The following is a 27,048-nucleotide window of genomic DNA, read 5'->3' on the forward strand; positions in this document are numbered from 1 at the left end:
TGCTTTTGTTGTCATATCTGATGTTTTTATGTCACCTCCTTTTCCTTTTTCCTCAAGTCCTGCTTTGCAAGTTTCAAATCAGTAGTATATCATATAACATGGCATTGGAATTTAAAAAAACAAAACTTCAGTGGTGCAATAATGTCTAGTGAATTTTCTAACAAAAGGTCAACCAAAATTTTTGTTGCCTCAACCTTATTTAAGTTAGTGGTTGTCTCAGTTCAATGGCACTTTTCTGATTTCAGATCTTCGAGAGTAGATTTTCTCAACCCAGTACCCGGTGAACCGCAAGCCAGTCTGGTTTTCAAGATATCCTCAATTAATACGATATTGTGTATCTGGATTTTCAAAAGACTCCAGAGGAAATTGGAGAGTCACGGGATAGGAGGTAGTGTACTATTGTGCATTAAAAACTGGTTAAAGGATAGAAAACAGAGAGTAGGGTTAAATGGTCAGTATTCTCAATGGAGAAGGGTACATAGTGGGGTTCCTCAGGGGTCTGTGCTGGGACCGTTTCTTTTTAACTTATTTATAAATGGAGTAACTTGTGAGGTAATTAAATTTTTCTGATAACACAAACATAGTAACATAGTAGATGACGGCAGAAAATGACCTGCACGATCCATCCAGTCTGCCCAACAAGACAACTCATATGTGCTACTTTTTGTGTATACCCTACTTTGATTTGTACCTGTGCTCTTCAGGGCACAGACCGTATAAGTCTGCCCAGCACTATCCCCGCCTCCCAACCACCGGCTCTGGCACAGACCGTATAAGTCTGCCCCGCCTCCCACCACCGGCTCTGGCACATACCGTATAAGTCTGTCCAGCACTATCCCCGCCTCCCAACCACCAGCCCAGCCTCCCGATCTTGACTAAGCTCCTGAGGATACATTCCTTCTGCACCGGATTCCTTTATGCTTATCCCACGCATGTTTGAAGTTATTCAAAGTTGTTAAATCACAAGAGGATTGTGAAAAATTACAAGAGGACCTTACGAGACTGGTAATCTAAATGCCAGATGATGTTTAATGTGAGCAAGTGCAAAGTGATGCATGTGGGAAAGAGGAACCTGAGCTATAGCTACGTAATGCAAGGTTCCACATTAGGAGTCACTGACCAAGAAAGGGATCTAGGTGTTATCATTGATGATATGTTGAAACCCTCTGCTCAGTGTGCTGCAGCGGCTAAGAAAGCAAATAGAATGTTAGGTATTATTAGGAAAGGAATGGAAAACAAAAATGAGGACGTTGTAATGCCTTTGTATCACTCTATGGTGCGACCGCACCTTGAATACTGTGTGCCGTTCTGGTCACCGCATCTCAAAAAAGATATAGTGGAATTAGAAAAGGTACAGAGAAGAGTGACAAAATTGATAAAGGGGATGGGACAACTTCCCTATGAGGAAAGGCTAAAGCGGCTCGGGCTCTTCAGCTTGGAGAAGAGACAACTGAGGGGAGATATGATAGAGGTCTATTAAATAATGAGTGGAATGGAACGGGTAGACGTGAATTGATTGTTTACTCTTTCCAAAAATACTAGGACTAGGGGGCACACAATGAAGTTACTAAATAGTAAATTTAAAATGAGTCGGAGAAAATATTTCTTCACTCAACGTATAACTAAACTCTGGAATTTGTTGCCAGAGAATGTAGTAAAAGCAGTTAGCTTAGCGGGGTTTATAAAAGGTTTAGATAGCTTCTTAAAAGAAAAGTCCATAAGCCATTATTAAATGGACTTGGGGACAATCCACTGCTTATTTCTAGGATAATATAGGTTCCTGGGCGCTCCTCAATACGCATGCAGATAAGTGGCAAAGTTTTCACATAGTTGATAAATGCCAAAGTTTTCACACAGTACAGCACAAATAGCACAAATAGTTGTGGTGAAAACAGAAGCCTTCTTTTTGTTTCAAAGTGTGTGCCCCAAGTACTCTCTTATTAATGATTTTCGCATATAAAATATTTATAAAAATTGGATGGTAGGGGGTCGTCAATGATTAAAGATTGTCACGGCTGGGAGACACAAGAATATCTCTTTTTTTTTTTTTTTTTTTTTTTTGTATGTACAGCCAAATGTTGACTATATGAGACGTCCCTGATATTCAATTAGAGGTGTACTTGTTCCACTAACTTTTCTACTTTGAATATACCTATTGTGTTATTTTGGACATAATAAGTAGAACGCCTTATAGCATTTTGACAGTATTCCTAGGATAAGCAGCATATACTGTTTTGGGACAGGTACTTGTAACCTGGATTGGCCACTGTTGGAAACAGGATGCTGGGCTTGATGGACCTTTGGTCTGTCCCAGTATGGCAGTACTTACATAAATTTGCATGAAATATATGCAAATGTATTATGAATATTCATTTTGGATGTCTTGAAAAAGTCTGGCTTGGGGTTACCAGAGGACTGGGTTGAGAAACCCAGAGAATAGCTTTCCCTGCTCAAGCAAGATTAAAGTACAGGAGTGTCTCATGTGAGGTGGGATGCTGGTGATAGTGAGCTCAGGTCCAGCATAGATGTAGCACCAAGATGGTACAGATGACAGACAGCTCACTGCAGTCACAAAACAGAAGGAATATACTCTGCTGTAGAGGGGACACCAAAAACAACAAAGTAGAGCAACGAAACTTTCTCATAGTTGATGTCCAAACCAAAGTTTATTCGGAAATCTTCTAAAAACATGGAACACGACCCGACATGATTCATGTTTCAGCCCAATCGTCCTGCATCAGGGGTCTAGGAAATAATAAACCAACACGTATTTCCAAGACTATTCATCAAACTGGTTAAAAAACCAATATAAATCAGTGTTCAACGCAGGTATCGTAATGAACCGCATCTGTTAATGATGCGGTTCATTACGATACCTGTGTTGAACACTGAAATACATGTTGGTTTATTATTTCCTAGACTCCTGATCCCCCTTTTTTTTTTCCTTGTCTGAGTTTTTCTGTATGTTTTTGCATTTTAGATTTTTTTTTTTTTTTTTTTTTTGTCCCCTAACTATACTTCCCTGTCCCTTCTGTTCCTTATGAACTCCCCTTATCTGTGATTGGCCTGCAGTATCTGTGGCTCCCGCCCCCTCAAGCATAGCTAGTCTCCAGCCCGCTCACAGCAGCTTTTCCTCTCAAAGTTGATGACGGCTCCTCTTCTGTCTGATCTAGCTGTGCCGTTCACCGCAGTAAGTGATAGCTCTCCTTCCTTTCCCTGCCTTAGCTTCTCCTCCTTAGCACTACTGGTGGCAGCTTCTCTGCCATTCTGGCCAATTTGGGATCTTCTCCTGTGCACAAACACTAGATGACAACCTGTTGTCCAGATTTTTCCAGCCCTGACTGGGTTCCACATGCTTGTTAGTGATATTCTTGGACTTGTCACTTGCAGTTTAGAGGCTTCCCTATATAGTTGCTTCCTAACAGCAGCCAGTCTTTCCTCACTGACATACAGATTGTAGTGTAGCCTTTTGCTGTAAATCAGACCTTGACAAATTTTCTTAGGATCTAGGAGCCAGACGTACGAACAATTGGAACATTTTTATTTCTCTGGCCTCTGCCCACCACCCACACATCTCAGTCACTTGAACCTCAGTATCTGGCCACTTTCTGCCCACACACCCAGCCGCCTCAACCCCCTTCTATCTGCCCAGTAATCCCATGCACATTGGCAGGAGCCTACGTTTTCCCGCCGCTTCTCTGCCTGTCCCTGAAAAAAAAACCATCAATCACTCCACATTCCTTGCTATTAGAAATGAATGAATGCTGAGCTTTGAGAATTCTCTACTTCCCGATGCAGGACGCCAAAACATGATCAAGTCAAAGGGGAAATTCTTTAAAGATAAGTTCTGATAATTTTTTAAAACATCTTTAGACATGTCGATAAGAGAGATGTGTTATGAAGATACATGTACTGTGGATCATGATAAACACTTTTGCATTCAGTTATGGACTAATGATGACATTATGCAAAGAGGTTTGACCTTTAAGTATTTCAACCTTGGCATGCTGAAAACCATTCAGCCATTATAAAACTTTATTTAAATTAATATTTAGCTTTAGTTCTGCCTGTCCTTGACCTGCTCTATCCACTGGCACAACACAGAAGATGAAAGCCAATAGAATCCCACGTTACATTTAAAAAATGTTGTTTGGCTTTTAAAATATGATATTCCTCAGAAAATATGACCGTTTCCCTAGGGTTGCCATCCTTGCATTGTACTCAACATATTGTGGATCGTCTCTTGTGCTTTCGTACAGGGAAAGGTTTATAAGAGGCAGTTTTTAGACAGTTCATTCTTTTTTCAATCTGTAAAGATTTGGAACCCTGCTCTGGACCTTGGGATAAAACAGGCTATAAATCGTTTATTTACTATACCGTTACTTCTGACATAGCAATCAGAACTGTTTACATCTTCAAAATGCCAAAGATAAAACTGCTGACTGCTTTCTTCTCCTGTGCAGTGTTGATGGACAGGCAGAGCAATAGGAGCAAAACCAGCCAGGTAAGACTAGGGGCCCGACGCTAGGGGCAACTAGCAGCAACATTTTGGTTTGGCCCCCATGTCATCCTTTGTGTGGACCTGATGCTGCCTCCCTGCTGCTTCTGTGCTTTGAGCCCTAGGCTTCAGATCTGATTTTAGTCATCATGGAAACCTGGCACCTGGGGTTTATCAAGCTTTGCTATAAATCTCCAAGTCTCTCCATGAAATCTCTGACTTTGCCTTGTTTCTAGAGAATGGGAAAGAGTTATGGGAACCAGCATTTTGATTTGGAAGAGAAAATACTTCAGTGTTACCCCTGTCTCTGAAATCTAGAGATCTCATCAGTTTGGTCTGTCTGTCTTGCTATTGAAATCTATTTTTAAAAACCCTATAAAAATAACATAGATGTCAGGACATGCAAGTTTCCTACTCCACAGTACTCTGGTTACTACCCTTCATGTGAAAATAATTTACCCCCCCCCCCCCCCCCCGCCCCCTGTACTGCTATGGATTTACAACCTGGCTCACTGACACAGACTACTCAGTAATTACCGTGGATTCTTTTGGATTCGTATTAGATAAATGAAACCTTTATTAGAGGAGCTAAATTCTACATTATATGTATGTATGTATATATATATATATATATAATGGTTAAGACATATATACAATGATTAGCTAAACAATCATTACATCACTGATCTCTACATCTAAGCAATGCTAAGAGTTCTTAGACCAGGAAAAGAAGCAATAATACATACATACATCACTGGTCCTTACATCATCCAGGCTCTTAACATCAGCTGGTGGGGCCCGTTACAACGAAAGCAAGGAGCTTTTTAGACCAGGAACAGATCCTCTGCGCAGTACGTACGTTAAAGATGAGCTCCCGATTTCACGGAAAGAAACTCCCCTTTTTATTAGGCTCAGAACTCATGTTCAGAGCTGAGGAAAATTACAGAATGCTTCTCTGTCTAGGTAAACAAGCCATACTGTGGGAACGTGGTCACATGCTCTCTAACTCCAGGTGGCCAGGCTGGAGCCAGAAAGCAAGCGCCATACTCCTCTTCACATACCAAATTAATTAGAGCTGTCTTATCTTCCACATTCCATCTTGTGTTCATACAATCAAAGTTAAACAATCATTTTTAAACAGAATTACTTCTAATCAACAATACAGACCCCGAGTGCACTGGTCGGTCAAGACCGAGCTGAAAAACAATCTTTAAAATTCACTTCCATTACACCCACCCCCCCCCCAAATAAAATGTAAGCCATACAAGCTACAGGGTGCTGTCTCATTTTTCTCTTTAGCCCAGGGTTATTGCCAGTCTTTTCTGCTGCTCTTGTCAGGCAACAACCCGCCATAGCCCCCCTACCAGTTCAAGATGAGTGTACCAGAGTTCTGCTGCTAGCTCCTTGGGAGTCAGGCTTATCACATCTCCCTAGCAGCCATACCATCACTCAGAACAAGTAGACTAACTATGTTGATTCTCCTTTTTGGCCCTTTATTCTGTTGGTTAAATGGTCACATGTACCTGAAAGACAGTGATTGGATCCTAGCTGAGAACTTTCTGCTACCCCCAGTCCTTCTGCAAGTTTTTGGACACCTGTCATCTAAACATTCTCAAACTTCATTTTCAGCAACTGCACTTCTAAAGTAGCTTCTTTTGAGATGATGCACTGGAAATAGGGATGCCAACTGCCCGGTTTTGAGCTGGCCTTTTGCAAAGACCAGGCCGGCAGACCCTTAAAGCCAGCACCCAAAAAGCCTTCTTTTCTGCTCCAGGCTCCTCCTGCAGTCTGGCGGCTTGCTCTCCTTCCCTTCCCTCCTGCGGGTCCTCGAAAACCAAAGCGCACCAGGGCAGCTGGAAGCAGCACATAGTTAGTGCTGTCTGCCGCTTATTGTTTTTCGAGGACCAGCCAATTGGGAGGAAGAGATGCCGGTGAAGCCGGAGGTGAGAGTGAATGGCGGAAGGGAGAGAGAGAGAGAGCTGCCAGACCAGGGGGGAGGGGGGGGGGGGGAGAACACAAGCTGAAATCATGGAAGGGTGGATGAGTTGGAGGGAGATGGAAATGTGTTGGACATGGAGAGGGTAGGAACAGGGAGATGGATATGTGCTGGACCTGCCAGGATGGGGGGAACAAGAGGAGACGGAGACTAGACTGGAGGGGGAGGAAGAGATAGTGAACCTCTGGGGGGAGAACAGGAGGGAAGATCCAGAGACTGGATTGGGGGGGACAAGACAGAAGGAGTAAATGCAGGACCTGGGGTGGGGGGATGTGGGAGGAAGGAAAGAGAAAATGGAGGGATAGGGCACAGAGAAGAGGTGCTGGGAATGGAGTAAGCATAAGTTCAGGGATACAGAGGGGTGGGATAGGGACAGAGAGGGTTGATGCTGAATGTAAGGGGAAGATAGGGTCACTAAGAGGTCAGATGCTGAACATGGGGGGGGGGGGGGGGGGGGGGTAGCAAAGAGACAGAGGAGAGATGCTGCTCAGGACAGATAGGGACACAGAAAATGGAGAGTGGATATGGCGAGATAAGAAATGTCAAATGTCCAGGAAATCCTGGAAAGACAAGAACAGAGAAAAGCAGAAGAGACACTTGGACCAAATTGAATGGAAAATAAAATGCTCAGATTACAAAGGGAGAAAAAAAGAATTGTATTTTGAATTTATTGGTTGGAATATGTCAGCATTGGGAAATGTGCATCTCATATCTTGCTTTTCAGTTTCTATTTCTCTAGTATTACTATATATGCACTCTGACTTCTTGAAGTTCACGGTTTTTGCCTTCATATCTCTATTACTGATCTGTGGTCCCTTGGTTCATATTTCTTGAGGGCCTGTGTTTGGCGTATGTGACCAAGATGCCGCATTCTGCTAGTATGTAGTTTCTGTGTAGAGATATCTAGCAGTCCTGTTTGTTCTGTTTTCTCATTAGATGATGTATTGGTGTTTTAGGGCCTGGGTGTAATATTTACAATGCTTCCTTTTCACAGATAAAGTTCTTGCTTTTTGAATCCTAGGATTTAGTGCTACAAGTCTGATAGTGTTTTCCAGTGGAAGGATTGTATGTTGGCCTTACTGAAGGGATATGAAAACTTTTAATATAATTTTAATTTGTTATAACATTATACCGAGTTTGTGAGAAAATCCTACAACATGTGGCAGATTTTTCATCTGAGATGGCAACCTAGTGTGGACAGTGGTTGTAGAGGGGTGGGTGGGAGAAGGGTGCAACAGTAGATGTTGGCAAGGGACTTGCGGGGCCATGGAGCAGGGCAGGTGTTCGGGTTTTTCTTTGTCAAAAAGTTAGCAGCCCTAACTGGAAAGGGCTTTTGCATATGCTATTTTGAATGTGCCTCTTGTGCTGGCTATAAATTTAGTATTGTGTGAAACTTGTGGGGGTGGAGGGGCAGAGCCTTATGGCCAGCAGGTGAAAACACCAACTGCAGAGCCATGATGGGCTATGAGTCCCCTTGGACAGCACTCAGTTGTACGAGATGGCTGTCTTCCCCTTTTGTATGTGTGTGCATTGTGAGAATTAAGGCGGCACTCATAAGTACGCTGCCTGCCCTACTGGCTGATGCTGTTGTCTTCTCTCTACCCAAATCCATATGAACTAGCCAAGTGTTTTATTTATATTTCTATGACTTCTTTCCATGTTACAGATTGTAAGGTAAGGATACCGCAGCTTTAGAATCTGATGCAGCCTTTCTAATTCTTCTCGGAGACTTAAAAGAAAACAGGAGCCTATAGCTGTTTTATTCTGGAAGCGTAAAAATAGAGGAAATTAAAATATATTAGGATTAAAAGGGATCATGTGATGTCAGCCTGAAGAGCAGATGTGCTTTGCAGAGCTCCCAATCGCCTGGCTCTAAAAATCAACTCCTTAACATGTTCTCTTATCTGTGCAACTGGAAACTGCAGTGCCTGTAAACAGATGGCAACCGTGGCTGAGGGGACACAAACAGCCCAAGCATTGACTAGCGTGACAAAAAAATGAGCAAATTGGGCAGACAGCAGAAGATGACAGAGCACATGGCTGCACAAGGTGGTGCAGGGACCTTGTCAGGCAGCAGTGCATCATCCTGCATTCATGTGCTTTGCGCACTCTGCAAGTGGAGATGGCTCCTAAAAACAATCCTGCTGAGATTTAAGACAGCAATGCTGTCATTTACCATATTAAATTCAGAGTGGATTTGCAGGAGGTGGTGAGCTTTGTGGAGCAAGCCTACGAATATTCATGGTCAAAGATGGGGTGGCATTGGTAGAGATTAGTAACATTGAAAAAAAACTCACACAGGAACAATTTAAAGAAGTTAAGAAAGCAGTTATGGAGGAATTCGTTAACTTCAGGGACAAATGCATTCTTGACGGATTTAATCTTAGAAAGGGCACATTCTATCCCGATGCAGTGGACAGACCAAGATGAGTGGCCCCACATAATCCTTCTGAGAGTGCTTAATTTGTGACACAGCTCCTTCAGCAAGTCCATAAGGCTAACAAAAACCTCATTTACAGTAATCATAAAATTTAGCATTTATCAAGATCTTAGTCCAGATACTGATTGGTCAAGACAACAGTATAGAGAAGTTAAACAGTGGGTTTTCACCCATAAAGTGCCATAAGCTATGCTGTATCCCACAAAACCGAAAGCCCACTGGGAGTACATTATTGTGTCCACAGTAAGAGAGGTGGAAACGTTTCTACTACATTTTCTTGAGGGTCCGTCCTTCACTGAGTGACCAATGAATCGGAGAACTTTTCTTCACAACACTGATCCTATAAGGCACAGATGACCAAAGTAATTGCTGGGTTCTCGAATGCAGGATCTTTTGAGAGTTAAATTGCTATTGTTGGTGCCCGTTTCTGTACTGGGATGGGTCTACCATATGCGTGTTGAATGTTACTTTGGACATGGAGCCTTAAACTATGCTTGTATGTCTTTTGCCCTTTTTTGGGTACACCAAAGTCACAGCCAAACTAGGATGAACTGTTGGGAGGTGGATTTTATGACCTACTCACCTAGAGAGAAGAGGGTGCATTTTGAATATGGAGTGAACAGTTATGGCTCAAACAATTACATCTACAGGAGCAGGTCATGGCAGGTCATGACCTTGGAGCAGGGGTACATCCAACTGGCCAAAACCTCTGTCTGAACTAACTTCCCTCAAAGACTTGAAGTTCTACATATGTCTTGGAATTTCTTTCTTGTGTAAAGTTTTTTTTTGTTTGTTTTTTTTTTTGTTATATTTGATAGTCAAGTTATAGTGCACAATTTACAACCATAGACCAGTTAGTGTGATCCAGCTGTATTAGAGTATTCTCGCTTCCCTTCAGGTGGGTGGGTACAGCATGACGATAGAAATTCCCCTGGGCAACAATGATTACATTGGATAGTTCATGTGGAGTTCCTACATTGTGTGTGTAAAGCTGGTAAATTGTGTGCTACAAGAGAGAATTTTATTTTGTAAAGGAACCTGGCAATATTTAAGGAATTTGCACAAAATGGCTGTGGGAGATAATATAAGGTGTATTTCTGTGAATGTACAAGTGCCACAAAAGCTTACCAAGAGGAAAAGGGCCTTTAATGCGGTGGTTCCCAGACCTGTTTTGGGGGCTCCCCAGTCAGGTTTTCAGGATATCCACAATATTCATGAGAGAGATTTCCATGCAGTGGAGGCAGTGCATGCAAATCTCTGCAATTCATTGTAGATATCCTAAAAATATGATTGGCTGGGGAGCCCCAGGACAGATTTGGGAACCATTGCCTTAACGATTTAGAAAGCACACAGATATATTTCTGTTACAGAAGACACGCTTAACCAGTAACCAATCCAGATTACTAAATTCTGCATGGGTATAAAGGGTGTACAGGTTCTCTGGATGCTCCATCAGTGCCAAAGTGGCAACGTGAGAAAATGGTTGCAAGGTAAAGTTCAAAAACTTGGAAAAACAATGATAGAGCACTGAGTCTGGAGTGGTTGTGTGTGATTGCCTTGCTTAGTGTTTGAGAGGTTGATACTTAGCGTAGTTTAAGTTGACAGTTATGTTGGGGTGAGTGCCTGCACAAACACCCTGTAGCTCTCTCTATCCCTCCCAATAGATTTTTCTTCCGAATCTTGCTATGGCACCCCCCCCCCTCAGCTTTTTCCTAACCTCCACATCTAATCTGAGCTTGTCCTTCCCTTACCTCTGTCTATACCACTCAGACACAGCACCCCCCCCCCCCCCCCAAGGCACACACCCCCTGCTTGCCCTTTTTCCTTCTCCCACACCAAAGCACATACACACTGCCTGGTTAATATCAGCTCTGATCTAGGCAGTGCTGGAGTGGACCTGGAAGTTATGCAGGTACCAGTCTCCGCATAAAATGCACTCCTATTTTTACTCAGTTAGGTATGTGGGTCCTGGCACTGAATGTCATCCATTACCCACATAACTTCTGGATTCACCGAAGACCTGGATATTTGGTGCTGGCTTAATATTGGCCTGTAAATAAAGGAATAGAATTCACTAAACTCCCTCATAGGCGTTTTTAGAGCGCTATTTGGAACAGCGCAGGGCTTTTTATCATCTGCACCTCACAGAGCCAACTTTGACTTTTAGTTGATACTATTTGGAGGATTAAACACCTGGGGGAGGGACTTTACTTCTCAACCCACAACTCCTTCTCCAGGATTGATTTATTCTTAATTATCCGTCGTTTAGATCCTAGGGTAATGTAAAACGTTTGATCGTATGTTCTGGTCACGCTCCACTCCAACTGGATGTAACTACTGAACACACTTCTCACTGTCAGGTTAAGGCATGGGCTATTAATTCATTGCTCTCGGACGGAGCTTCACGAGGCAATTAGAATGTGCATTAAAGATTACTGCATGTTCAGTGACAAATGAGGAAGTTCCCATTTAATTCTATTTGAGTCATTCAAAACAGTAATTAGAGGGAAATTGATTGAATTGGGGGCAAAAAATGAAGACTAAACATGGTAAGTTAGAGACATTAAAGACTTCCCTAGTTACAACAGAAAAAGAACGAAAGGAAGCACAGAATGAAACTAACATGACATGTCATTTCACTGTAGGTAAAGATGAATGCACTATTAATAGAGGAAATAGAATTTCAGATGTGGAAAGTGTGAAAAAGTACTGTGATAAGGGAGGGTAAAATACATGAGGTTTCTAGCTACGCAGCTCAAATGCGAGATGAAACAAGCAACTGTAATGCAGGTTTGATTGGCTGGTGGTGAAATGGGCACAACAGAGAGAAAGCAAGCAAGCTTTCTTAAACATAGTTTTTTTAACTTTACATTAAACATTGTTTTTTTTTTTACTTTACATTTATTAGATTTTTAAATATACATCAAGATTATAATCTTACACTTGAACAAAAAACAGGAATATAGATTCCGTTGTCAGTAATAAGAAAACAGACAGCCAGATACACTAACTCCACAGAAAGAACCCTTCCCTTACCGATCCCTTAGTGAATCGGTAAAAAGCAGGCATGCATGAAGGAAATCACATTCAAATGAGCTGCTCTCTGTTAGCTCATTTGCACGCGATTTCCTTCCTAAGGAGGGGATGCCAGTCGGCCAGCTGAGCATGCGCAGAGCAGCCAAGCGTTATGCTGACTGCTCTCCGCATGCCAAAGACGGCTTCATACACACAGACAATTGCGTGTATAATAGCCGTCAGTAAATTGCCTGGCATTTTGTGCAGCAGAGGGAGAGAGCGGGAGAGAGAATCTGGGACGGGGACGTGCGAGAACGCCCAAATCAAAACTAATTGGGCGTCCCTTTCAATTATGCCCCTCCAGGTCTCTCTCCGCCAATCACAGCGTGTTTAGCTGACACCAGTGACAGCTAAACGTGCTGTAATTAGCTGAGAGAGACCTGGAGGGGCATAATTGAAAGGGACGTCCAAATAGTTTTGATTTGGACGTCCTCGTACATCCCGATCCCTGATTCTCTCCGGCGGTGGTCATTTTGGTTCGGGCACCTTAGTCGTAAGAAAAACACGTCCAAGAGAAGGACGCCCATCACAAAATCTGAAGAAAAAAAACGTCCAAGTGTTCGTCAGGGATGTCCTTCTTTTTTCTTTTTTTTTTTTTGAGTGAAGGACATCCAAGTGTTAGGCACTTGAAAGGACGTCCCTGATGAGCACTTGGACGTTTTTTTTTCTTCCGATTTTTGCGATGGGTCCCGCTCACAGCAGCCCCAACAAGAGGTGCAGACCTCCTGTTAGGTTTTCCACGGTGCATGGGGTCGGAAAACGGCTGTGCGTCTGCCTTGCATGCGCATTATAATACTAATTAGCTCATTTGCATTCCGTTTTCGTTAGCTGCTACCGTGACAGGAAAATGGCTCAGAGAACCCTTTTGTGCATGTCTTGTTTTAGTACTTGCTTGCTAGACTGGCTAGAACTGGTTTAAAAACCAACGTTGCTGGCTTGTTAAGTTAAGTGCATCTGGCCCAGAGTCTACAATAATAGAGAGACTTTTATTTTTTAAAAATGAAGAAAAAAACAAATCCCTTAGTCCCCAAACTGGGAGAGAACAGGGATATAATTACTATATAATCAAATAGCAATAAGTAAATGGTACCAGGCACACTACTAAATACCCTAATTCAGTGGCCCACTTCAGCACAGTTAGTACTTCCATCCTAAACTGAAAGTTTAACATCTAAGAAAAACTGAAGCTGTTTGGGGTTAAAAAAGACATACTTTACATTATTAATTCTCACAAAACATTTTACTGGGAAACAAAAGGAAAAAAAAAGTCCTACCACATTGTAGAAATTTAATGTGGAGTGCAAAGAACTGCTTTTGCCAATCCTGTGTCTCTCTAGAAACATCAAGAAAACACCCATCTGCTGACCAAAAAAACTTTGGACCTATGTTGAAAGTATAAAGTCAAAACATGATTCCTATCCATTTCAAAAGGGGGAAATGGAAATTGGACTTGATATACCACCTTTCTGAGGTTTTTGCAACTACATTCAGGTACTTATTTTGTACCAGGGCTGATCTACAAGGGCAGGCTTCTACATGGAATGTTGCTAGTAGAATAGCAACATTCCATGTAGAATCTCAAATAGTAGCAACAGAATCTCAATAGTAGCAACATTCCATGTAGAATCTCAAATAGGGAAATGGGACTTGATATACCGCCTTTCTGAGGTTTTTGCAATTACATTCAAAGCGGTTTACATGTATTCAGGTACTTATTTTGTACCAGGGGCAATGGAGGGTTAAGTGACTTGCCCAGAGTCACAGGGAGCTGCAGTGGGAATCGAACTCAGTTCCCCAGGATCAAAGTCCACTGCACTAACCACTAGGCTGCGTATTCTATAAATGTTTCCAATAATTCTGATATATTTAAACTACCTGGGGATACTGGCTCGTAAGTCACCCTCTTGTTGACTCATAGGTATATATATTTTTTTAATGGCAAATATTAACTTTTACTCATTGGAGGAATAGCCTCAGATCGCAATTTGAGGATGTCAACCAAGTGTTTCTTAAACAGGTCTTTAGGCATCATAGATATCCTGTTGGGAAAGTTTAAGAATCTCAGATTAAACTTTCTCATATTGTTCTCCAACTGCTTATACTTCCAATGTAACACCAAGCAATCTTGAATGATTTGACACTGAGTCTCCAAGTTTTCCTCTAACTTATCCACTTTAGATATTACAGACTTAGTGTTCCTCAACCATGGACACTTTTCCAGCTAAAATTGACAAATCTTGCTTCTCTTGTCTCAAATTTTATTCCCATTCTGGTCCAGACTGACAATAGCTTTCCAGATTGATTCCAAGGTCACTGGGACTGATGGTAATCCTTGCTCCGAACCACTGCCAGGAAAACCGGTGGATGTGTTCTTTCCCACATCCACCAGGCCAACCGATGCCAGCTATCCTCTTGCATCTGGAACTCTTTGTAGTGTTTGTCTCCAGGGACCCCAGGCAACATTTGGTCATGGTAGATGCAGGGCCCCTTCACCTCCAGCACTTGGGCAGCAAACACCCTCATGCACCAATGAGATTGCCGCTGTTGTTTACAGTGGATTTCGGGCAGGTGGGCTGAGTGAAACTGCCTCTTCAAGGGCAGTGAGACCTCCTCCTCCCCGTCCTGTAAGAACACCTCCCGTCTCGTCTCAGGCAAAATACCCTTCACCTTTCCACTCTATTTTCCCATTGTTCGCTCCAGGAAGAGATGAACAAAAGCAAAGAAACACCAAGGTGAATGGGAGCAGCCAGCCTCACGTCATGCACTGGCAGCCATCTTGGTGCTCCAGTATTATATATTTTTATACAAGTCTGACTTTGTATGCTCTGACCAGTGGATTAATGAGTTCTTGGCCAGAGTACAGTTGCCAAAAGTGGACAACTAAAGAGATGGATGCCCCAGTCTTCATTGCTGGAGTTGTAGTGGACTATCTTTAACCTACCTATCAGTAAGGCAGCTGGACCTGACTTACATTATCTGCCTTGACTGAAGAAAGTTGGAGGAGTGGCCTAGTGGTTAGGGTGGTGGACTCTGATCCTGGGGAACTGTGGAACTGAGTTCGATTCCCACTTCAGGCACAGGCAGCTCCTTGTGACTCTGGGCAAGTCACTTAACCCTCCATTGCCCCAGGTACAAATAAGTACCTGTATATAATATGTAAGCCACATTGAGCCTGCCATGAGTGGGAAAGCGCGGGGTACAAATGTAACAAAAAAAATCTAAAAATAAAGTTGGGAAGGATTTGGTAATAAGGAGATACTTCTCCCTCTGATTAAAATTAACAGTATCAAGTCAAGGTGAATGTTGCTCTAGGGTCCTGTTCTTGTCTGTGCTTCCCTGCCTACTTTGTTGGATTTCTATAGGGACCTCAATAGAACAATTTCTAACTGTATCTGGTGGGGGCGGCATCCCAGAATAGTGCTGGCTATTCTCTGTAGACCCTTGGAAGTGACCGGGGGGGGGGGGGGGGGGGCTTATTACCACATATTTTAGTAGTACCATCAGGCTTCACAGCTGTTTATAGCCAAGGGCTGGTATGAGGCAAGTCGGTGTCAACACTGGGTCAGAATGGAAAATATGGGAAGGGGGATGTTAGTCAATTACTCTTTAGCGACCGGAGCAAAATTAAAACTAATTTTCAGTCTCATCCAGTGGTAAGGCTGTTGTTGGGGAGTTCTGATGGGCATGCTTGGGAGGAGATAGGTGGGAGGGGGTATACTCTACTATCTCAAACTTTGTGTAGTCTAAGCTTTGCGCTGGATATAAAAGCCCTATTAGATTTCAATGGTTTAATGAACTAGGCCTGATCAGAGCTATAGATCTCATTAAAAATGGAAACTAAGCCAAAGCAAGAGTTGGAGGGGTGTTCCATGAGGACAGTGATCCTGGTCTTCTCCCTGGTGCAGTTTCAGCATTTCCTCAGGGATTTCAGGACAGTTTTTCACTCCCATCTCAATGAGATAATCTTCTGGAAGGTAAAGTTTTTGAAATGGGATTAATAGCCCAGTTTTGTAGTACCTTGATAGATATGGGCACGTGGAGGAGTGTGCATGCCAGCGAAGGTGGAGGAGAGACTCTGGTTTTGAATTAGTGGGAAGGCAATGATTGCTAGTATTTAGATACCAGATATAAGATTTTATACCAGACCTATAGAACTCCAACTCTTATGTGTAAGATGAGTTCGGATATCCTTGCTACATGTTGGAGAGGGTGTGCTGCCAAGGGAATGTTTAAATACATATGGTGGGAATATATATCGGAGCCACTCAGGAAATATCCAAGCACATGCTGTGGGTTGGGGGCACATATATTTATGCTTTTAGGTTATGACCCAGATAACCCAACTTAAGCTGAAACAAAGCTGGTGATTTCACTGCTGATGGCAGCACATCTTAACCTAGCAGCTAAATGGAAGAGTTGACTAGCACCCAGCCTGAGTGATTGGTATGGGAAAGTATGGAACATGTATGTAATGGAGAAGGTAACAGTGCTGCTGAAATATCCTTGTTTTAAAGAGATACCGGCCCCGTTTGAACAATATATGACACAGTCGAGACTGATTGATGCCCCAGGGGTACAGATACAAGGTTTGAACTTAGATGCAAACGGGTGTGCTTGCAGGGGGGAACAGTACAGAATTATACAGTACAGTTACAATGATATACAGGCTAGCTGAAATGCATGGTTAATGTGTAGAATAATTCTGCGGTGGCAAATGTTTTATGAATGGTTTTCTATTTGTATTCTTACATCTTTATTTTCCTTTATCTTAAATACTGTTTCAATTTGGTTGTTTTGCTTGGATTCTTTATATGTTGAAATAGCTTCATGTATTAGAATTGCAAAATTTGCAACAAAAGTTCAAAAACAAAAAAAAACATTAAGAAAAGGTTTGCAAACACAGCCTGAAGAGGAAGGAAGCTCATATTTTAAAGTTTCCAGATAGTGATACTGCTTTAAAGATCTGCTTTGAAGGAAGATGGATGGTAAAATTAATTCTTGTAATTTCGCATTCTTATTCTTCAGCAATTTGGGCATCCAGAGATGTAGAAAGAGGATCAGAGCAGTGCTTATTACTGTCAGCTCCGGGGCTCAGTTTTTGAATGGTTTGAGACAGGCCGTGGGAGCTGACTGTGATTAGGGCTTTGCTAGCATTGGAGCAGACCTGATGACGTTCTCAGGCTGGACCATGAACCTGTGTATTACAGGCCTAATTCTGCTACATGCCCCAGAACCATGGGCAGGAAAAGAGCCTGCGGTAAGCCAACCACAGGAAGCTGAGCAGCGTGAGGACTTTTCCTCGTAATCACACTATATAGAAGTAGTTTGACGTGCATGGAGGAGTTAAAACTAACCTCCAAAGCTGTTCTAGAACAGAAAATGAAGGGAAAGTCTCTATCTGAGAGGGCCCTCTCTAGAAGAACCTATGTAGGGGAAGTGAGCCTGGGCCCCTTGTCCTGAGGGAGGTCTATGCATGCACTTCTATGACAGTGAGGACAGGATGAAGGGTCCATAGCCAGGTTGTCTGATGGTAGGAAGCCAAGGAAACATGGAATATTTTGCCTCTGTTCTGTGCTGTAGTTGGAGACTGATTTGTAATGCGTGTGTTTGTATATGAGGAAGTGGGTCAGAGATTTAGTTTTGTGACATGGTTAGACTACATCTTATGAGTCCTGGACTAGTGCTGGACTTTTGTGCTAGTGGGTATCAGCTGAAGGGATGCATTGAGGTTCTGGGCTTATTTTAGCATCAGCTGCTGAGGCTTACATAAGTAATGCCACACTGGGAAAAGACCAAGGGTCCATCGAGCCCAGCATCCTGTCCACAACAGCGGCCAATCCAGGCCAAGGGCACCTGGCAAGCTTCCCAAACGTACAAACATTCTATACATGTTATTCCTGGAACTGTGGATTTTTCCCAAGTCCATTTAGTAGTGGTTTATGGACTTGTCCTTTAGGAAACCGTGTAACCCCTTTTAAAACTCTGTCAAGCTAACTGCCTTCACCGTGCTCTTTCTTACTACTTACCCAGGAAGAATTTTCGGGTCACATCATGCCTTGCAGTACCACATCATTCTTCTTCCTGTACTTCACCTTAATGTGTGGAAGTCTTAAGAGAACTTATTTTTTTCCTTCTTGCAGACGTAACCTGACGAAATTGTCGTTAATATTCAGCCACATGCTGGCCGAGCTGAAGGGTATCTTCCCAAGTGGCCTCTTCCAAGGGGATACTTTCCGCATCACCAAAGCAGATGCAGCTGAGTTCTGGAGAAAAGCATTTGGTGAAAAGTATGTGCAAAAATGGTTCCAGCTAGAAGCTGTAGGGTAGAAAACTGTGCCTAGAACAGACAGTGGGTGAAGAGAGCTGGGTGTGTCCATTTCTAGCAAGCAGGGGTTCAGGAAGCTAGGTAGAAGTGCACGTAATACAGGTGGCATTGAGGCAGGAGGTGAGATGAGGGCACTTGGTTTGAACAGCTGTGTATTGGCATATTTGAACAATATGAAACTAGAGGGAGGTCTTTGGCATGCATGATTTTACAAATTGGGGGTGTTCTGGGCATGGTTGGATTCACTGTATTAGGTGTAGGTAAGCCTCCACTCTCTTCCAGGCAGAGAAGAGATGCTCTATTTTTGATGTGTGATCTCTACATATTATCTGTCATGCCTGTGTCTGAGGTGTGCTGTGTATTCCTCCAGGACCATTGTACCGTGGAAGGTCTTCCGCCAGGCTCTGCATGAGGTCCATCCCATTAGCTCTGGGCTGGAGGCCATGGCACTCAAGTCCACCATTGACCTCACCTGTAACGATTACATCTCTGTGTTTGAGTTTGATATCTTTACACGGCTCTTTCAGGTAAGCTCCCACTAGGGTTGCATGTCCTCAGGTTTTCTTGAATAGTGGTGATTCAGTTTCTCCCATGGCATGAGGCTAGGAATCTGTTCTTTTCCTTCTCAATGATTAAATCGTTGCCTCTGCTGCTGACCCTGTGCCTTTGCTGAAGGCCTTGTGTTTTTTCTTCTCTAGCCATGGTCATCTTTGCTTAGGAACTGGAACAGCCTTGCTGTGACACACCCTGGCTACATGGCATTCCTAACGTATGACGAGGTGAAAGCAAGGCTGCAAAAATTCATTCACAAGCCGGGCAGGTCAGCATTTGCATGTACAGGTTTCTGTTAACTACACACGATGCTGTCATGGAGAGATGCAACAGCTTGCCACATTACCCTCCCTAACATAGACTTTCCTTACTTTAAAATGTATGTTACTAAACGTTTCTCTGTGCAAAATAGGGTGAAATGGCTAGATAGCACCTGTTATGGGACTTATTTATCTCATAACATAAAATGAACTCCTGTACCATGGTGAATGTGTTGTATGTCCAAACAGATTGTTACTGTGACCTGAAAGTGTTGTATTCTGTCCTTTATTGTCCTTAAGGCTTGAATATTAATGTGTTATTCGCAAGTCTCTGAATAAAATAGTGTGATACTTGTACAGAATACGTAATGATTCTGGGCAGAGCCTGGCCCTGAGAATTACTATCAGCTTATTGCTTTGTCACGTGTCTTTTTTTTCATTCTGTTTGTAGTTACATTTTCCGACTGAGTTGTACACGGCTGGGGCAGTGGGCCATTGGCTATGTCACTGCAGACGGGAACATACTACAGACCATCCCACACAATAAACCACTCTTTCAGGCACTGATAGATGGCTTCAGGGAAGGATTGTAAGTACACACTACCAAGTGCTCCTGCTTTCCTGTCTTCATTGTCCCTTTACAATTCCTGAGAGCAGGATTTGAGAAAGTCCTCCTGGACTTACCATTTCCTGGCAGGAGCACACAGTGAATGCATTTCCTCCCTGGGGAGTGCATACCTCCAGCTCGTCCATGCTGCTGTCCTCTTTTTCTCTTCCTTCTCCAGTCTCCCCCCCCCCCCCCCCCTTTAACCTTTGTTCCCTTGCCCCACTGCAGTCCTTTCTTTGTATTCCCAAGACACTTCGGCTTACATTCTTCTCTACAGATGGGAGGTGGGAAGGCTTCGGGTGCTGCACCTCCTAATGCAGCCCAGATCTGGCACGTCCACTCCCCTTTTGAGATGATGGTGGTATCTCTTCTGGGCAGAACACTTTTCCCCCGTGACTGTTGCTGCTTCCAGTAAGCAGGGCTCATTTCCTACTGCTGAGATTCGGCTCTGTTGCCCTCCTTTCCTCTTCAGTTGCAAAAGGAGTTCTTACCAGTTTTGTCATCCGCCACTCCTGACTTGAGTTCTTGATAGCCATGAAAGCCAACTTGGTTGAGATGAGTAGGAAAGTGTAACACGAAAGACCCCAGCATCCACCAGTCTGCAGAGCAGGTAGTGAGTTGCATCACTGCCTCCTTTCCAGCATCTGTTCTTTAAGTATTCTTTAACCCCACACTCCAACATTTGCGAGAGACTCCCTCCACGATTCCGCTCATGGTGCCTCTCTTGACCTTTCTTCTTAACCTACTTGTGAGCACAGTACTCTGTCGCTTATTCCTCACCTGGGGCCTGCAGTGTTTCTGATACATTGAAGCACAGTGTTTGCTGTCACTGTCCCAAGCTGCGCCTGAGGTATGTGCAGTACTTGTGAGTATGGCACTCGCTGTCACAGTGTGAGCCTCTGAGCTGTGCCTTCTCGGCAGAACTCTGCCACGTTGGCTCTTAACTTCCTCCATTTGCTAGGATGCTCAGAATGTGGAAATCCTATCACTTGGTTCCTCTTTAGCATGAATGAGGTTTTTTCTACTGTGTAAAATGGGACTGTTTTTCAAGGTAAAAGAAGCACTGTTTTCTAAAGGGTTGGGGATTTTTTTGTGTGTGTGATTACTACAGTTATCTCTTTCCTGATGGGCGCAATCAGAACCCTGACCTGACCGGGCTCTGCGAACCCACGCCACAAGATCATATCAAAGTGACACAGGTGAGAGATCCATATTGCACATGGAGCCCCAGGCTTTTTTTGCCTACTTACTGGCAGGTGTTTTGAGGACTGCAAGCGTTGGTACAATGTTTTTTTTTCTTTTTCTCTTTATTCAGGAACAGTATGAACTGTACTGTGAGATGGGCTCCACCTTCCAGCTGTGTAAGATCTGTGCTGAGAATGACAAGGATGTGAAGATTGAACCATGTGGACACTTGATGTGCACCTCGTGTCTTACAGCATGGCAGGTAACCTCCTTCCCCATGTCTGCCTTCCTATTCCTTGCATGAGCACTCACAATTCACACATTTCCTCTTTCCTAAGCTTGCACTCGTGCATAGGCAGGACTCTTCAGTCTTGTGAAATCAGTTGGATTTGGTGGTCTGAGCTTGTGGCCTTGCTTACGTGGGACAAGCTTTATTTTTTAGCTCTGTAAAACCAAGTTGAATTGCTGGGCGTGTTCCTTCTTTATATTGCGAGTTCAGGGTACCATTGGTCTATGATTCCTTTTTATATCTCTGCAGGAGTCGGAGGGCCAGGGTTGCCCATTCTGCCGCTGTGAAATAAAGGGCACGGAGCCCATAGTGGTGGATCCTTTTGATCCGAGAAGCGGAGGCATGGCGGGGTTGGTTGGACACTGTGCAGATGGAGCACCTTCTCCTAACTATGACGAGGATGACGATGACAGACAGGAAGATCCCTTCTTCATGATGAAAGAATTAGCTGGTGCCAAGGTAAGAGTGTGTGACATTAACAGTGTGGCCTGGGGAATGTCTCAGCATAATGGCACAGAGCTGGCTTGTGGATAGTTCCAACTTTTGCTGGCAGTGGCTGACAAAGACCCAGAGAAAGGGGTTTATTTTGAGAGTTAGCCCCAGGATTCTATCTTTTTTTCTGAAACAGTTTTATCTTTTTGTCAGACACTGAACCCAGTGGAACAGGCTTGTTCTTGCTGTATTTTTAGTTGCTGTATGGATATCCTTGCTGACTGAGAGAAATCTGTTTTTGCGATTGGATGAAACTTTATCAGGTTGCTACCAGGCTGGAACCCAAATATCGGACAGAAAGGAGAATACATGAAGCCATTTTGAGTTTCATCTGGTCTCCAAGAGACTGTGATAGTAGGAGAGCATCTGCTCTCTTTACATTATGCTAGAAGTGTGTGAATGTGCATCTGAAGGGGGCTCACAGTTGCTCCAAGGTGCTTGCTTTGAACTTGTTCTGGGACACACTGCACATACTTATTCAGCAGAATTGATGACATGCAACTGCTTCTTGCTGCCTGTGACTCTACTTGGCTCTGTGCACTGTTGCCACCTTCAGGTCAGCAGGTGGGATTGCTCCAGGAAACAAGTTGCCACAAAGCTTTATTAAAGGTTTTGTTTTTTGTATAGTCTTTTTCGTCCTAGCGGTTTCCTCCTCATCTCTATTGGAATATGTATCATGGGTTTGTTTTTTTTTTTCATTATCAATTACCCAAGGTGTTTTTTTAATCATATCCCCCACCTAGTCATCACTTTAACAGTCTTCAATCAGGGTTCAAAAACTAGAGTCCTCCAGTACCTGGCTACATCTAGTCCCTGACCTGTCATGCTGAGCAATGTCTTGGATTTAAGGGAGTGGATTATTCCCTTCTAAAAAACTCGGGGATGGCTGGATCACTTAATATTTTAAGATGCGATGAGATGGTCAGTTGGAGGCTCTTTGATCAAGTTGTCCCAAGGAATGAGGAGTGCCCTCGGGGTGCTAGGTATTGGCGATTTCATGAGGGGATACTAGAACCCCAGAATGCATCCACCATAGAGAAATATTGGAAATAATATATTGAATGACACCGGGGATTGTGGACCCCATTACACTCTGGGAAGGCTTAAAGGCAGTTCTGAGGGGCCGCATTATAGCACTGGTTTCCCATCTTAACAAAACAGAGAAAAGGAAGTGAGTCTGTGCCGGCAGCTAGCTCGGGCAGAAAAGAGAGAGAGGCTCACTCACAGAACCAATCTCATGCGGATAAAGTCCATGAGTTGCGCGTGTCTCTTCAGGAGCTACAATTGGCTGATACAGCTGACCAGTTACAGAGAACCCGTCGGGAATATTTTGAATTTGACAACCCCTCTAGCATAAAATCAAACAGCAAGCCCAGCGTAATTATATTTTTTCTATTCAGGGGAGGGATGGGGTATTACTAACTAGCACAGAGAAGATACTTACACGCTTTTTGCAATTTTATCAAGCCCTATATACACCCGAACAAACTCCTGCAATACATGAGAGAGAGACTTTTTTGGCCCTCGTACCTTTGCATGTCCTGTCTGAGGGAGAGGCCGAACATCTGTCTAAACCTATAGAGTTAGAGGAAGTGCTATGGGCCATTAAGGACCTACCTAATAAGGCCCCAGGATTGGATGGATTTTCTAACAAATTCTATAAGCTCTATGGCTCTCATTTAGCTCCTCTCTTACTAAGGGTCTTTCATGCATTTGACAGTGCGGGAACTTTCATATACGTGGTGCCTGGCAGCTATTACGGTGTTACTGAAACGCGGGTAAGGATCCAATTCAGTGTGGGTCCTATAGACCAATATCTCTTCTGGACACAGACTACAAAATCTTGACAAAAATAATGACCCATCGGCTTCAGCGGGTGTTGCCTCGACTTGTACACATTGATCAGGCGGGCTTTATAACTGGCAGGCAGACCTTTTATAACATACAATCTCTGTTGCATGTTATTCAGTGGGTCCATGAATATAATATTCCTTCATGTCTACTGTCTATTGATGCGGAAGAAGCTTTTGACAGGGTTTATTGGCCTTTTTTGTTCTCGGTGCTCCAGAAAATGGGATTCCGGGGGCACTTCATGTCAGCTTTATACAGCTCTTCTGGCAAGCTTGCGCATTAATGGGTGAGTTACATCGCAGTACGCGACAGGGTTGTGCAGTCTCCCCCCTTCTTTTTGCTCTCTCCCCCCCTTCTTTTTGCTCTGTCTATTGAGCCTTTGGCGCAATTAGTATGTGACACATCTAGCATTAGGGGAATCTCAAGAGGGGGATTGGAACACAAGATTATGCTCTTCGCTGATGATGGCTTGATGACATTGACTGATCCTATGGAATCGCTGAAAGGGATCTCCAAAATCCTAACCGGTTACTGGAGGGCCTCGGGCTTTAAAGTAAATATGACTAAATCAGAAATTCTAAATCTCACTCTGGACTCCCGTGAGGCCCAGCGGCTTCAACAGCAATTTCCCTTTCAATGGGTATCCCAAGTGAAAGCTCAGCTAAAGGGATTATATCAAGCTAACTTCCCAACTAAACTTAATCAACTCCTGGCTGAGCTGGACCGTTGGGAGGGCCTAACACTTACTTGGATGGGTAGAATTCAGGCAGTTAAGATGATGGTGTTGCCTAAGCTTTTATACTTGTTCATGGCACTTCCTCTTCCCATACCACAGGGCTTTTTCCGTTGACTGAATAGGAGAGTTTTTGCCTACATCTGGAAAAAGCGCACACCCAGGGTACAGAGGTCTATGCTATATCAGCCTAAGCTCAAGGGAGGCATGGGAGTACCCCACTTTGAGCTTTACTTTAAAGCAGCCAGTTGCGTATACTAGCTGAATGGATGAGGAGAGGAATGACAAAAAAATGGCTAGACTGGGATCAGCAGGGATTGGGTACTGTTCTAGTCTGGGCTGCTCCGTGGCTCCCAGGAAGAGATCTGCTTCATGTGGCCCAAGTGTCCTCCCCTATAGTTGGTTTTCCATTGCAGACTTGGTATAGGGTTCTGAAGATGTTTTTTTCAGTTAGACAATACTATTTGTCCACGGCTATACAATATACTCCCTCTTTTGAGCCAGGGCCCCAGGATCAAATTTATAAAAGGTGGGCAGATGATGGTTTGCGGCTCCTGGGACAGATATGGGACGAGGGGAAATTTGTCCCTTTTGGGGACCTGAGGGAAGACTATAGCCTACTCCCAAGGGATGAATTTCAATACAAATAGGTTAGGGACCTCATCCATCGCAAAGCAAGAGGAGACCTGGGCTTGCAAGAAACTTTAATAGAACAAGCTCTTCAGGCAGGGGGAGCTAAGGGAAGTATTTCTTGGATATATCTAGTCCTACTGTTGGCTAAATCCCTGCTGCACTGGTATATTAACGAATGGGAACTAGAGCTGGATACATCATTCGCAGGGAAACAATGGGAAAGTTCATTCAAGTATTTGTTTAAAGTTTCTGTTGCTAGTAACCTGATTGAGAATGGCTTTAAGATTTTCTATCGCTGGTATTACTCACCAGTGAAACTGAAGAGGATCTTCCCAGCAACGATGGATATGTGTTGGAGAGGCTATGGAGATTGGGGAACCTTTTTCCATATGTGGTGGACTTGTCCAGTTGTAGAGAATCAGTGGGTCTTGATACTTGATACCCTACAAGATATATTGGGGAAGAAGTATCCACAACGGGCGGAATGCTGTCTGCTACATCACAAACCCACTTCAGTTAATTTATCTCAGCATAAATTTACTTGTTGTTCACTGCCAGTAAATTGGTTATTGCACAGGCCTGGAAGCAGGTCTCTCTGCCTCCCCTGTCTCGTATTCTGCAAAAGCTAGATGGAATTTTCCAACTTTCTAAGCTCACAGCATTATGACACGGGCGATTGGCTAAATTTTATGACATTTGGAGGGTTTACGAACAGTGGAAGTTGAGAACAGATGCCCCACCAAGTAACAGACAATTTATATGTTTAACATGATATATTTTGGACTGGATAGGCACAGATCGCTGTATTGGTGGGGGGAGGGGTGAAGTTCTTCTGTTTTAATGGCTGTATTACTGGAATGTTTTGTATACTTGCAAGACTTCAATAAAAATTTAATTTCAAAAAAAGAAATGAGGAGTGGATTGGGTACTGGGGTTTTAATTTTTTTTCTTTGATTTACTCAATGATTTGAGGCTTTGTAGTCTGTTTATAGTTGTTAGTTTTCTCCATGGACAAGCAGGATGTACAACAGTCACACTCATGGGTGACATCACAGCTGACGGTGCTGATTGGCCCTTCTTTTTTTTTTTTTTTTTGGTTACATTTGTACCCCACGCTTTCCCACTCATGGCAGGCTCAATGCGGCGGGCAATGGAGGGCTAAGTGACTTGCCCAGAGTCACAAGGAGCTACCTGTGCCGGGAATCGAACTCAGTTCCTCAGTTCCCCAGGACCAAAGTCCACCACCCTAACCACTAGGCCACTCCTCCACTGGTGCTGATTGGCCCTTCTTACATAGCTTAGTAGTTCCCACCTTTATACAAACCACTTCCACTCTGGTCCACTTCCACTCTTTAACATGTCGATTTACTCTTCATGATTCTTTTCACTATTTTGACATCATCCTATATTCCAGGCTTGTATTTGATATTCGGATCTCCCAAGTTGTGAAAAAGTTGTTTTTTTTTCTGACTTCGCAGGCTACATTCCATCCGACACTTTCTGGATGTTGCCTCATTGCACACTTTAATTCATGCCTAAATTTTATCTCAATTTGATTACTGTAATAGTCTATACTGGTCTACCCAGAGTCCCAACTTCGTCGTTTCAAAATTCAGCCATCTGTTTTTATGTTTCAACAATTTTTATTAATAGATTAACATATCCAGTACACTTGACTATGAACATTTTAACTAAGAGCAACAAAGAGAGTCCAAAATCTCCCGCAAAAGACACAAAAAAACACAAAACAAGCGGAAGATATCCAAAAGGACCAGACAGATGTTTAAAAACCAAAATGATTTATTGGGACCCTACATTAGCTGTCTCAGACGGTTTGTAACGTCAGTCCATTTTCTTTATATAACAGTGTGTTTCGCTACTGCTGGCTTTTGCAGACTAGCAAGTCTATTCGGACAGCATCAGCGATCGTCTCATTTTGTGAGTTTCTTTGGAGGAATATCTGTATATGCCATTTTGAAGACCCCTGAAGAAGGCCTTTTCAGCCGAAACACGGACCATGTAGGGTCCCAATAAATCATTTTGGTTTTTAAACATCTGTGGCTTCAGTCTGGTCCTTCTGGATATCTTCCGCTTGTTTTGTTGTTGTTTTGA

The 27,048-nt window shown here is 43.3% G+C and overlaps 1 protein-coding gene across 2 annotated transcripts in view; it reads left to right on the forward strand.

The window, feature by feature from the left end:
- CBL (Cbl proto-oncogene) overlaps nucleotides 1-27,048 on the forward strand; it is a 94,541-nt gene that overhangs the window by 42,115 nt on the left and 25,378 nt on the right. For both annotated transcript variants that reach the window (XM_030220505.1, XM_030220506.1), the window contains exons 3-9: nucleotides 18,150-18,296; nucleotides 18,705-18,861; nucleotides 19,033-19,154; nucleotides 19,598-19,735; nucleotides 20,865-20,952; nucleotides 21,069-21,200; nucleotides 21,477-21,686. In XM_030220505.1, coding sequence (XP_030076365.1) covers nucleotides 18,150-18,296; nucleotides 18,705-18,861; nucleotides 19,033-19,154; nucleotides 19,598-19,735; nucleotides 20,865-20,952; nucleotides 21,069-21,200; nucleotides 21,477-21,686 — 994 coding nt within the window. The remainder of the gene's footprint in view (nucleotides 1-18,149; nucleotides 18,297-18,704; nucleotides 18,862-19,032; nucleotides 19,155-19,597; nucleotides 19,736-20,864; nucleotides 20,953-21,068; nucleotides 21,201-21,476; nucleotides 21,687-27,048) is intronic.

Source organism: Microcaecilia unicolor, chromosome 12 (genome assembly GCF_901765095.1).
Source record: "Microcaecilia unicolor chromosome 12, aMicUni1.1, whole genome shotgun sequence".
Taxonomy (NCBI): domain Eukaryota; kingdom Metazoa; phylum Chordata; class Amphibia; order Gymnophiona; family Siphonopidae; genus Microcaecilia; species Microcaecilia unicolor.